We start from the raw sequence: 12,862 nt of genomic DNA, 5'->3' as shown, positions 1-12,862 counted from the left end.
CTGCAAGCCACATGTAAAAGTGTCAGATCTTGGCAAAATTGCAAGGAAGACACAATTTTATCTGGTTTTCTGAGCTGCCGGTCTTAGCAACTTCCAGCAATTTTACATTTGGCTTGAAGCCAGCTACTCAAGACCCATGTTTCGGGAACCCAGCTGCATTAGCCTACTCTGTAGTGTAAACCCACAGAGGCAGTGCCATGAATGGCACCAAAATGCTCAGACTGTACCTCCGGCTGCTGAATGCCTTCTGCAGAGATAAGCAACTACCACTGGAGGTACTAGTCATTGCATTTACTTTTGTTCTGGCCAATTCAGGCTGTGCTCTCAGTCCATTTGTACAGGCCAACAATGTGCCTTGGCCATTACATACACCTTCCATCAGCATCAGGATAGATCCATCACTAGAATGATAAAGTTGAAAATGTGACTCTCTAGTAGCTGATATTGCTTGCTTGTTTGCTTTAAAGTCACAGTGATTGGCATTCCAAACACACATTAAATTTCAACATTGGGAGAAGGCAGATAGGACTACCAGCTCTGTAAGTAGTACAAATAAGTTTAGAAAGTTCCCAAGCATCAAAAGTGTCAGTTTGGCTCAGTGACTAGAACTCACATCTCTGAGTCAGAAGGTTGTTGTTCAAGTCCCACTCCAGAACTCCAGCATACAAGTCAAGGCCAATACTAGAGTGGAGTACTTAAGGAATGCCGCATTGTTGAAGGTACTATCTTTTGCTTGTTCCAGTGGTTCAGGCAAATGTTGAAGAGCCATTTTATTATTCAAAGCAGTTCTCCTGGTGTGTTAGCCAACATTCCTCCCTCAACCAACATCAAGGCAGTTAAACTGGTCATTCATCTCTTTGCTGTTTGTTGTGCACAAAGTGATTGCAGTATTTGCCTACATAGCAACAGTCACTGCACTTCAAAGTAATTCATTGTGTGTGAAATGTTTTGAGACATCTCTGAGCAACATGATGACTTGCTATGGAAACTCAAGTATTCATTTTTCTTTTAATGAACTGCTTGGGAACTTTTGAAACCTTGTGCACACGATTTCAAGCAGATTTGAAGCTAAGACATTGGGAGATTTCACTCGAAGGTGGTCTCACAACTCATGGCTGAATGTGCTTTGAGTGGTTTCACACCGCAACTGCACTACAGGTTGCATCCAAGTGAAGCTGAAACCACACTGCAGTGATGCAAACTCCATGGTGCAACACTTGAGGGTTAAACTAAGTGATATCAGATTTTGTATTGTATTTCAATAAATTATGCATCCAAATAATTTTCAGTTAACTTGCACCTTATAAATCATTCATTCCATTTGTACTATTGTTCATTATTAAATGCTTACTAGTTTCTAAAAACAGATACTCCGTCTCTGATTACTGTGGTAAAAGTATTGTGGTTTGCCTAGATTGTGCAGTCCTGTGCATTAACAGCAGCAGTTTATTGAACTCAACCCAAATATTGCAGTATAAAGCATCAGTATGGTCCTGGACTGTACTAAATGCTATCCGTTTGATCAGTTGAGTGTAAGGACTTCCTGCAACTGTTCTATTTAGTGCATTAAAATGCAGCATGCAACCTTAACCTTGGCATGAACCCAGAATCACTATTCCTTCAGGTCTTCAGGTCAAAAATGACCAGCATTCAAATCCGCCCAAACTACAATCATTTGATTTAAAATTTCCTGATTTAATTTTTTTGTGACAACACTAAATCCACCCATTCAAACACTTCAATTAACAAAAGCAAAATTACAATTCACCACAACAAATAAAAAATTGATTTTGCCTACTTTGATTAAACAAAGACAAGCATCACTCTTCGAATTTCCCATCCCCCAAAGCCAAAACAGCTTCCAGGATCTCAACTCCCAGAAAACAGATTGGACCTAAAGAACAGGCCCAGACTGTTGCAAACTAAATATTCAGATCAATGCAGCAAAAAAAGTTGCTAAAGAAAAAAAAAATCACATCTTCTTCACACAAAAGGTGATCCATCATTTGGTAAGGACTCCAATAGGGTAATGGAGACATAAGCCTCAAGTTACTGAAGACAGTAATGTTCAAATATGGCTGTAGTATCACTTGGCCCCTTAACCATGGTAGTCTAGCCTTTGGAGTCCAGGCGAAGTTTGCAAAAGGCTGTTTTTTTTTAAAACACACTGTTGCTTTATTAGTGGATCAGAACAGCATAGTCTGCTCATATCAGCAACTTGAGATATATGAACATTAATGGGAACATGGATTTGAACTTTTGTGTGTTACCTTCAACGTTTCATGGTATTTTTCTACGTGGCCCACAGAGACACAACTTACCTGCTCCTCACAATACAAAACAGTTGATGCAAAAGAACAGTACTGTATACTGTTTTAGGTGAAAAGCACTTTAACACAGGCAGGGCATTTTTTATTATATATATATTATATATACACACACACACAGTATATAAAAAAAAAATAATTGTGCATAACATTAAAAAACCCACCTAGAAATGGAAAATATTACACTGAAATACAATGTTATTACAAGCTATTATGTCTTTCCATTCAGTGTGATGGATGGGCAGCAAAAGCAATTATAGTGGGCAAGATATCATGCACATCCTGAGGAGGAGAAACATCTATATAAAACTAGTCTTTAAAAGAACTTCTGAAAGTTTGATATTTAAGATGTTGCATTTCATTCTGCAGCTGATTTTCTGGTATCATCCAAACACCTGGAGAATTAATGGATATTTGGAGATTGCTTAAGGCACAACAGTTAATTCTGAGGACAAAAATAAAGATTACACTCCAAACAGAGATAACAGGATAACAAAATACTGTATTTAACGGAATATGCTGAGGCCTGACTGAAAGTGACAGAGCCAGAACCAGACAGCCATCTGCTGGTCAAAACATTCCATGGACAAGACAGACATTCAGATCACATAAAACAACTAAATGCCACTTGTTCAGTGACAGTGGTACATGTCATACAGTAGATGTGTTATGCCTCACAATAAACAAACTAAAGGAGCAAGATTTCCCAACTGTTGTAATATGTATGCAATATATTAAAATGAAATCACATTTCTATTGGGGTGCACTCCACATACTGGATCAGGGCCACCATTCTTAAAGTGGGTGGTCTGAGCAGACTGCAGCTTCCCACCCATTTGCAGCCTGACCCTGATTCACAAGCTGCCCAAGGGACAGTGGTAGACACAACAGGCTCACCTCTGTGTCCCTCAATCTGATTGATCTATCCGGATAGATTTGCAGCAGCATGATGGAGCTTTAAAATTATAAATGCCCTCCAGAGCAATGAAAGTAAAATCTATCCTCGTTAAGAAAAAACAATCATGAAACTAAAACTAAAGCATACCACTTTTTTTAAAAACTCAGAAATCAGCATTTGCCTTATTATTCTTCCTATATACTAAACACTGAAAAGCGTATGTTTCAATGGTTCTTGAAAGCATGAATTATTAATGGTCTTGGTTACTCAAGAGTGGAATTCACGTAGGTTCAGTCTGAGGGAGCCTGGCAACCCACAAGTTCCATTGTTTGTGTAGGACTGGGTATTTAATTTTTCTTTTGTTCAATGTTACACAAAACTCTCCTGTTGATGATTAAAAAAAACAATAATAGCTGTTTTCACTTTAAAACAATACTATTTGTAAATGAAGATACCGTTTTGATGGAGCTTCTAGACTTCTCTTTCCAAACGCTGGTGCTTAACTCCAGAGTACAGTGAATGTGTTTAGTTCGGTCGTACAATCCCAGGATAAACAACCTAAAAAAGGAGTAATGTGATTATTAATTTAAAAGGCTCAGATAGTCCACAATGTACGCACAATACTTACTTATTGTTGATCTCAAAAAGCTTTTATTACATTGTCTTTAATTTCCTGCACTGTTGTGAGTTACTGTTTGATTCTGTTTGGTACAAAAAAAGGTAAATACATCATGTACTGCGGAACTAAGGCATCCAGACCAGAAAGTCCCAGGTTTGATTCCTAATCGGTGTTAAGTCAACTGATTTCAGCTGGGGCAGTTATTCTAGGCACCGTTGGACTAAGGAGGGCAGGGGCTAAAAATCAGAGTACTCGCTCACTATCTTCTGCTGGAAATTACACACGACCATCTGTTGAGGACTGGATTGGGCTAAACTGTGTTCCCTCTCGTGGGTAAAACCATCCAGACTCAGGTATGAAGAATGGCTACTTAGCCAGCACCTGTGGAACCAAATCCGAGTATAAGTTAACATCGGTGAGCAGAGGGTCATATTTAGGCGGCAGGGGGGAGGGGGGAGTGAAAGAATAAAATATACATTGATGGGTACAGTCAAATTCAAAATAGGCCATAAACTTGCTAATTCTAGGACCCAGATCACTTTGAAAACACCGGAATGCCAGTGAACACCTCAACACCCCCAGAGTGGCAGAGAAGTCTTATGGAGATAGATAGGAGCATTATAACATGTAATCCACAAAGTATTATTAAGCTGCTACGGTGGAGTTAAGTTTCAGACTACAAAGTTAAATTATCGTAAATAGGCACATTCTGAGGTCAGCTTCCAGTTAATCACTGTTGGCGAGAAAAGGAAGGAAATAAAAAACATTTATATAACATCCCATTATAGGCTCAGAAATTCCAAAGTTTTTCAAACCTAATAAATTACTTTCTTTTTTGAAGTGCATTCATTAATATTATGTAGGTAAATATGCCAACCAATTTGCACACAGAAAGATCCCAGAGAGAATGGCTAGTTAAGCTGTTCTTGGTTGAGGGCCGCTTGGTGAAGTTTCTATTCTTCAGCTAGTTCCATGAATTCTGTTACGCACACCTGAACAGATGGGCAGATAGCCTGCTGCATTCGACTGTAAGAGTGGCTACAATTCAAAAATAATTCATTGCATGTGAAGCATTTTGGGAAGTCCTCAGGACATGAGAAGGTGCTTGTTACAAATTTTGCGCCAGCATCACCTGTCTCTCCTGTAAGCGGACTCCATGTTCCCTTAGCTTTAGAGACCAACAACTAGTTATACAATAGCGTGAACCAGTGGCCACAACAATGAGACCCCTCGTTTATGTATAGGATGCTGTAATCCTTCCAGCATCAAGGAAGAACGATGGATGGGCCCCCACAGCTGATAAGGGAACCATCTACAAGTGGCTTAAATTTGACGCAGTGAAAAGGGGGACCAGGGTGAACTCAGCGTCTGAGTAGCCAGCCCCTACTCAGACTCGGGTAGAGAAGGAAGAAAGAAGTTGTTAAGAGGGTTGAGAAGTTAGAGGAAAAGAGGGCAAGAGTACGAACAGAACCAAATGTTACGAACTCTACTCAGAGGACAACGGGGTAATATAATTCCTTATGTATAATTATATAATTAGTTACGGCAGGGGTAACTGAGGTCGAAATGGCCTTATACGAGAAGTTCAAGAAGATCTGCGTTACAGATCAAATCTACGTCTTGACGGAAGGAGACGGGGGAACATTTGAATCCACTATGCGATGGATTCAGAAACAAATGATAAGAAACTAAAGTTAGACAAAGGCAGACAAATGCTAGTTTATGCAGCACACTTTTACGCACGCAGAAGTGAGGGTCTCTTTAAAAAAAGATAGAACAGGAGGAAAAGGAAAAAGTGTGTGAAAATTTGGCAAATAGGAAAAGAGACCTGACTTGTATGTTGACACAGCTGCAGGCAGGGGCTGTGACAGCAGCCGCCCAGGGGTTGGGAGCGCAGCAGATGAAGTATAAGATTATTGAGTTGTTGGAAGAAAACGATGTTTTGAGACAACAACTAGAAGATGCGAGAGGAGCCCTTAGGGAAATGGTGACTAGATCTGCTCGCAAGGCAGATCACACCAAGTGCAAGTTAAAAATATATGAGTTACAGGGAAAATTGGGACAACGAACAGCCCTGGTGTCAGCTATTATGACCGGAGGAGGAGGAGATAAAGTAGATTGGGATCCGTTAGAACAAGAAGCAGCATGTTATAATAATCCCGACCCGCGGTGACTGGGAAAGCCAGCCCATAAATGTGATTACCACCAGCGTAAGCCATAACCAACAAAACACAATTACGTCACAGGTAACTGATAGTACACCAATAAAACCAGACGAGACAGCTGCTTTAGCTGGAGAATTAGGGCCCATAAAGGATGAGAATGGTCACTTGAGCTTGGAGAGATTTTAAACGGGATCGTGGAGAGCTAGAAGACGGTGATTTAAAAACTATTTTATTGGCCACCCTGGATGGAAGCTTCAACCGCGTATTATCCCTGCCGCTCATGCAGTAATTGGGTCCAATGTGTTGTCTGGAGAAATTGTGGATCTACTGGGGATAAACAACTTAAATTTAATGCACATCCGTGCACAGACAGTACAGGGATCTATGGATTAGGGATCCTTATTCATGAATCGATTGCTTGATGTGTATGAAATGACACAGCCCACTGCACGTCCATCACCGGGGCAACGGCTGCCTGATCAGCGAGAGGACGTCCTGTTTAAACAAATGTTCTTAAGTCAGCTGCAGCCATTAGTGAAAACTGCACTGGGAGCAGCTGTTAGCAAAAATCATAAGTGGCCCAACATTTTGAGACTTACTATTCAGGCATGGGGTGATGTAAAAGGACACATCACCAGACCCATGGGAGCGTTGCAAAATTCAAGATTTGGGGGAAAACCCGTGGCAGTGGTTGAGGGACCACGAACGGATAGAAATATCAGGAAATAGGGGGCCCCAATGCTACAATTGTGCCAAAATGGGACAACGCTATAAAGCATTTGGACAGTTACATGGGGAAGATGGGTATCGAGGGATATGGGCCAAGTGCAGGCAATTGGGACTAGCTTAGTGGTATAAACTGGGCGACATGGACATGTTGGGCCGAAGGGCCTGTTTCCATGTTGTAACTTCTATGATTCTATGATTCTATTTTGCCAGAGAAGGAACCACTACCCAGCCCGTTCCCCCACCGCACTACTCCAAAAAACTGGAGCCACGGTCATATACTAGAGAGAAGAAATTTGATAAATTACTGGCACTCCTGACAACCAGTAACATTACGGGCCAACCTAAACAAATGGTGGTAGTTGCCATGACCCCCACTCCTTCAGCTCCGCCTGAAGGTCAGAATCTGGGCCAACAATGAAGGGAGTCGGACCCCCCGACAAAGTCGGTAGTAGACATGATGGCCATGCTAGTCCTGTAGTCTCTGTTGTTATTGATGGGGGCCAACAACAGGTGACATTAATAGATACAGGGTCAGCGGTAACCATCATTCATACTCCATATCTCGAACGCCACGCTGCAGCCAGAGGGAAGCACACACATTTAAAAGGTTTTGACGGATCGTCATCGTATGCTCATCAGTTGAGCTCGGCTCGGATGTCTTTACAGGGTGCGGAGTGTAAACTACATACTGCGGTAGTAATATGAATTAACGATGGGCGAGGTATATTGGGGACTGATGTTTTAGATCAGTATGGTTCATTACTGATTATTCTAACCGATGTCTATGGTTTAGCCTAAGTAATAGTAAGTCGGTTGTAGAGATTTCGGTCATGCATTCAGTGTTCGCGATTAAGAAAAAGGAGGTGTATGAATTTTCAGTCCACAAGGACCCGGAGATACAAAATATACTGCGAAAACAGACATCCACGTTTGCCCGCAATAAACATGATTGTGGACGGATGGAAGGCGAGGAGTCCATGAATGGACCCCCACATTCATTCGCAAAACAGTATTCAATCCCCAAGGAAAGCCATCCGTATGTGGAAGCTACCATTCAGTCACTGGCACGGCAGGGAGTTGTTAGAGTGACACGTTTACTACAAATTCTCCTATTTGGCCAGTTAAGAAACCCGACAGTAGTTGGCGATTAACTATCGATTAGCACAAGTTAAATTTAGGTACTCCCTCTTGCTCACCCATGGTAAGGAAAACACCAACATTGTTATTCCTAGTTCCACCCAGAGCCAAATGGTTTTCAACCCTAGACATAGCTAACGGATACCGGTGTATACCCACAAGAAAGGGAGATCCGTATAAATTCACTTTTACTTTTGAAGATCAGAGTTACACGTGGACTTGTCTGCTCCGCTCCAGGGATTTCGTAATGCTCCAACTATCTTCCACAAGTGAATAGCAAGGGCCATCAAAGGTTTCTCTAAGCCAGAGTGCCTATTACAGTATGTAGATGATTTGCTGCTAGCTACAGAAACAAAGAAGCAACATCTCCAGTTGTTGGATGAGCTGTTCGAAATGTTAAATGGGTCAGGATTAAAACTTAACCCTCGAAAGGCTCAGCTGCTACAGGAACAAGTTACATTTCTGGGCATGTCCATCTCTGCTGCTGGACAGACTCCAGATCAGCACAAAGTAAAAATCATACAGCGATTACCTTTGCCAGTGTCTAAGGCAGCGCTCCGTTCATTCTTGGGCTTGGTGGGATATCAGAGAGCTTTTATACCACGTTTGGCAATCTTGCTAAACCAGTGTATGAGTTACTTAAAGGGAAGGAGGACAATGTGCAGTCCCAATGGATGATTCAACACACTGAGGCTGTCCAAGAACGAAAGGAAGCAATGATACAAGTAACTTGCCTGATCACCCTGGACCCAAGCGAGCCCTTTCACCTGGAGGATGGAGCGACTGACCAAAGTTTTGCTGCCGTCCTGTGTCAAGACGAACAAGGTAAGCTCTTACCTATTGTGTATGCATCACGGGAGTGGAGAAGACCTACGATCCATGCGAGACACATTTGTTGGCCACTTATTGAGCTGTGGAACATTTCACATACATCACCGCATTGCAAACTCTATTGCTCCATTCACCGCATACACCACTGAACCTCTTAATGAAGCCTGGTGATACATTGGTGTCGTCTGCTCGATTGAGCCACTGGACACTTCTATTGATGGAACAACACCTCAATATCACACCGAGGCAGACAACTCTCCTACCCACAGTTGTTGCAGTACAGGGGTGAGTCACTCGAGTGCCCCTCACCATTGCTAGGCTTTGAAGTTAATCCGGTTGAGAAGATACCATTACCTGACATGCCAGAAGTCTACATCAATGGTTCTTCATTTCATCAGAATGGAGTACCATTTACAGGGTTTGCAGTCATTCTCCCCGGCCAAATTATCCAGCACAAGTGCGTGCCACATTCAGCACGACATGCTGAAGTCGCGGTGCTCTTGACAGCTGCAATTGAATCCTCCGGCCAACCTGTTAATATTTGGTCTGACTGTGCCTATGCTATCAACACTATGTTCTCACTTCCTCTGTATTGTAAGGGTAACTATCACACCTCTGATGGAAAATTATTGCTCTTTGGTGATTTATTTAGATTGTTGTGGGACGTGTTAAAAGATACAAAAGCGCCAGGCTTCATAGGTAAAGGCCCACACTCAGTTGGTAATTCCCAGGCCGACAAGGCAGTCAAAGAGGCCGCCCACACCGGGTAGCCTTTTGGCCCGTTCTCCAATGGTGGTGTCTGTGCAATAGATAGTCATCCCGCCAAATTCGACTTACAGTGGCCAGGACATTTGTAGGGAGTGTATGAGCAAACAATGGCATGGCACCGAGAGAATAAACCCCTGCCCCAACCCACACCATGGGCTAATGAAACTGTTCTTGTTCAGAAAGGACAGTCCAATGATGTGGAGCATGCCTCACTTATGTATAAACCCAAGTCCAAACCATTCCCAGTTGTGTGTGTACCCCCTACCATGGCTGAAGAATTCTTTGACATGTTCCATGGTCATGGCGTGGGTGGTCACTGTTCTGCAGAGACCACAGCGCATAAAATCCAAAAAAGTTGCACAGTGGCCCGGATGAAAAGATTACATCATTCGCTGGGTAGCAAGATGTTTGAAACATAGAAACATAGAAAATAGGAGCAGCAGTAGGCCATTCAGCCCTTCGAGTCTGCTCCACCATTCAATATGATCATGGATGATCCTCTATCTCAATACCATATTCCCGCTCTCTCCCCATACCCCTTGATGCCTTTTGTGCCTAGAAATCTATCTAGCTCCTTCTTAAATATATTCCGTGACTTGGCCTCCACAGCCTTCTGTGGTAGAGAATTCCACAGGTTCACCACCCTCTGAGTGAAGAACTTTCTCCTCATCTCAGTCCTAAATGGCCTATCCTGTATCCGGAGACTGTGACCCCTAGATCTGGACCCCCCCCCAGCCAGGGGAAACATCCTCCCTGCATCCAGTCTGTCCAGCCCTGTCAGAATTTTATATGTTTCAATGAGATCCCCTCTCATTCTTCTAAACTCGAGTGAATACAGGCAGAGTCGACCCAATCTCTCCTCATACGACAGTCCTGCCATCCCAGGAATCAGTATGGTGAATCTTCGCTGCACTCCCTCTATGGCAAGCATATCCTTTCTTAGGTAAGGAGACTAAAACTGCACACAATACTCCAGGTGTGGTCTCACCAAGGCCGTGTATAACTGCAGTAAGACATCCTTGCTCCTTTACTCAAATCCTCTTGCAATGAAGGCCAACGTACCATTTGCAGACATACCATTTGGTATGTCTGCAACACAATCCAGCCTTACACATCAATGGTGCCTTCCTTCAAAGTGCACCTCCCCGAGGGACCGTAGACATATTTACAGATTAATTTCATAGGCTCTTTACACCAGGCGCCTTCAGGTTACTTGCACTGTTTGGCCATTATTGATAAACTCACAAAGTGGACGGAAACATTCCCATGTAAGACTAACACCGCTATAACTGCAGCTAGAATATTGTTGAGTGAGGTGATCTGCTGGTGGGGAGGAACAATACAAGTAGACAGTGATCAAAGGTCCCATTTTACAGGCAAAATTTCGACTGAGCTTCAAAAGCTCATGAAAATAAAGCTCAAACTGCATATCTCCCATCATCCGCAGACTTCCGGGGTGGTGGAAAGAGGCAATCGGACCCTAAAAACTATACTAAAGAAGTTTTGTGCAGATCACCCCACTCAATGGGCAAATATGCTGTCCATGTGTCTTATGGCAATTCGATCAACCCCTCATGCCACCACAGGTATCTCACCATACCAGGCTATGACGGGAAGACTGATGCGTACACCAGCCTTTTAGTGCCCACAGCAACCCCTTTGTTGTTGGGCGTGATCGGAAGTTAACGGTTATAACAGATGGTGGAAAATGTGAATCAAATTAACCGATCTGTGCCACTTAACAGTGGGAAATCTAGGAATCAGATTAAAAAATATTTCGACAAAAAGGTAAAACCCTCAGATTATGAGGTAGGAGATGTAGTTATGGTTTAGAATTATGGGAAACGGGAACATGTGTTTGAACCTAAATGGAAAGGACCTTTTCGAATACTGAACGGATCTAGTCCAGTGGTGTACCTAATACCGTACACAGGGAAAGGAAACAAAAAGGTCACCAAATGGCACCATTTTAACCAGCTCAAATCAGCAATAGTCAGAGACAAAACTGATGAGTAACTCAGACACTGAGCTTGATTTCATAGGAAACAGGGAAGCTGTAAGAACGACATCACTGGTGGAGGAAGCACTACAGCAATTGCACAGTTTCGGCATCCAGTACCCCCACTGTCATCGAACCTGCGGTCGGTCCTGGCCCGTCATGCAACCGCCACAGAACACAGAACAAAATTAGATAACTGCAAAGGCAATTGCCCAACTGGGAAAACATGAATGATGGGAACTAGTCTACAATGTGGGACAGCACCCTTGGTGCCGTATATTGCCAAAGTTTTCTGTGATTGCTCAAGGCATTATAATAATGGTATTACTAGTTTTATTAACGTGTTAAACGTACTTGGAAAAAGATGCACTGAAGGCAACAAATCCTAGAAACAATGGGACTGTTTAAGAAATAATAGTGAGAGATTAGCCCTCGTGGTGCCGCACTCTCAAGGTGGGGACTATAAAGGAATGTAGTTTTCGCACAAATGTATGAGGAATTCAAAGGGTTAGATTTAACAGGGTTATGGGTGAGAAACTACAGGAACCAGACTTACTGCAGTAACATCCGTGGTTAAAAACATTCAACCATGCTGAGGCAAAAACAGTGGGAAAAAAAGGTTGGGTCAGTGTGTCCGAACTTGTCGCTAAAGTAACTACGTTCCAGAATCAAGGAAGAACCATGGATGGCCCCTAGTACTGATAAGGGAAGCATCTACAAATGGCTTAAATTTGCCACAGTGAAAAGGGGGCCGGGGTGAGCTGAGTGTATAAGTAGCCAGCCCCTACTTAGACTCAGTGTAGAGGAGAAAGAAGAAGTTAGAGGGTTGAGAAGTCAGAGGAAAAGAGGGCGAGAGTTCGAACGGAACCAAAAGTTACAATCTCTACCCAGAGGACAATGGAGTAATATGATTCCTTGTTTTCTGATAATTACCGCTTAAATACTTGCATGTATTGATCCTTACTTTTGTTCAAATAAAAGATCATTACTATAACTAATTGGTGTCAGGTCAAAATACTTAAGCCATTGCTTAACTAAAAGGTTGAGAATGAGGTACTCTGATGCCTTTGGTAAGAAAAGGTCATTTTAGATGTCCTTATTCGCTAGATATGAATCTTTCTGAATCCTACTCTAACCTCACTGTAAGTGGTCAGTCTTTGGAATGCAAGTCTCTGATGCCCTCTGGTGAGCAGCCACCAAACAGCAGCACACTGCACTGGAAAAAAACTTTTAAGTGGCTTGTATTCACATAGTGTCTTTAATGTACAGAGATGTTCCAAGGTGCTTTATAGGGAAGAAAAGGAGCAGACACTGAACCTTTGCAGGAGGGCTGGGAGAGGTGACCAAAAGCTTGGTCAAAGAGAGGGGTTTTGAAATGACTTTTAAAGG

At 42.7% G+C, this 12,862-nt stretch overlaps 1 protein-coding gene across 1 annotated transcript in view; it reads right to left on the bottom strand.

Moving 5' to 3' along the window:
- pdzd8 (PDZ domain containing 8) overlaps window positions 1-12,862 on the bottom strand; it is a 165,682-nt gene that overhangs the window by 85,574 nt on the left and 67,246 nt on the right. The window contains exon 3 of the mRNA XM_068002139.1: window positions 3,681-3,783. Within this exon, the coding sequence (XP_067858240.1) occupies window positions 3,681-3,783 (103 nt within the window). The remainder of the gene's footprint in view (window positions 1-3,680; window positions 3,784-12,862) is intronic.

This window comes from Heptranchias perlo, chromosome 21, assembly GCF_035084215.1.
Source record: "Heptranchias perlo isolate sHepPer1 chromosome 21, sHepPer1.hap1, whole genome shotgun sequence".
Taxonomy (NCBI): domain Eukaryota; kingdom Metazoa; phylum Chordata; class Chondrichthyes; order Hexanchiformes; family Hexanchidae; genus Heptranchias; species Heptranchias perlo.
The sequence above is the reverse complement of the archived record's forward strand: the minus strand, read 5'-3'. Positions and strand labels throughout refer to the sequence as shown.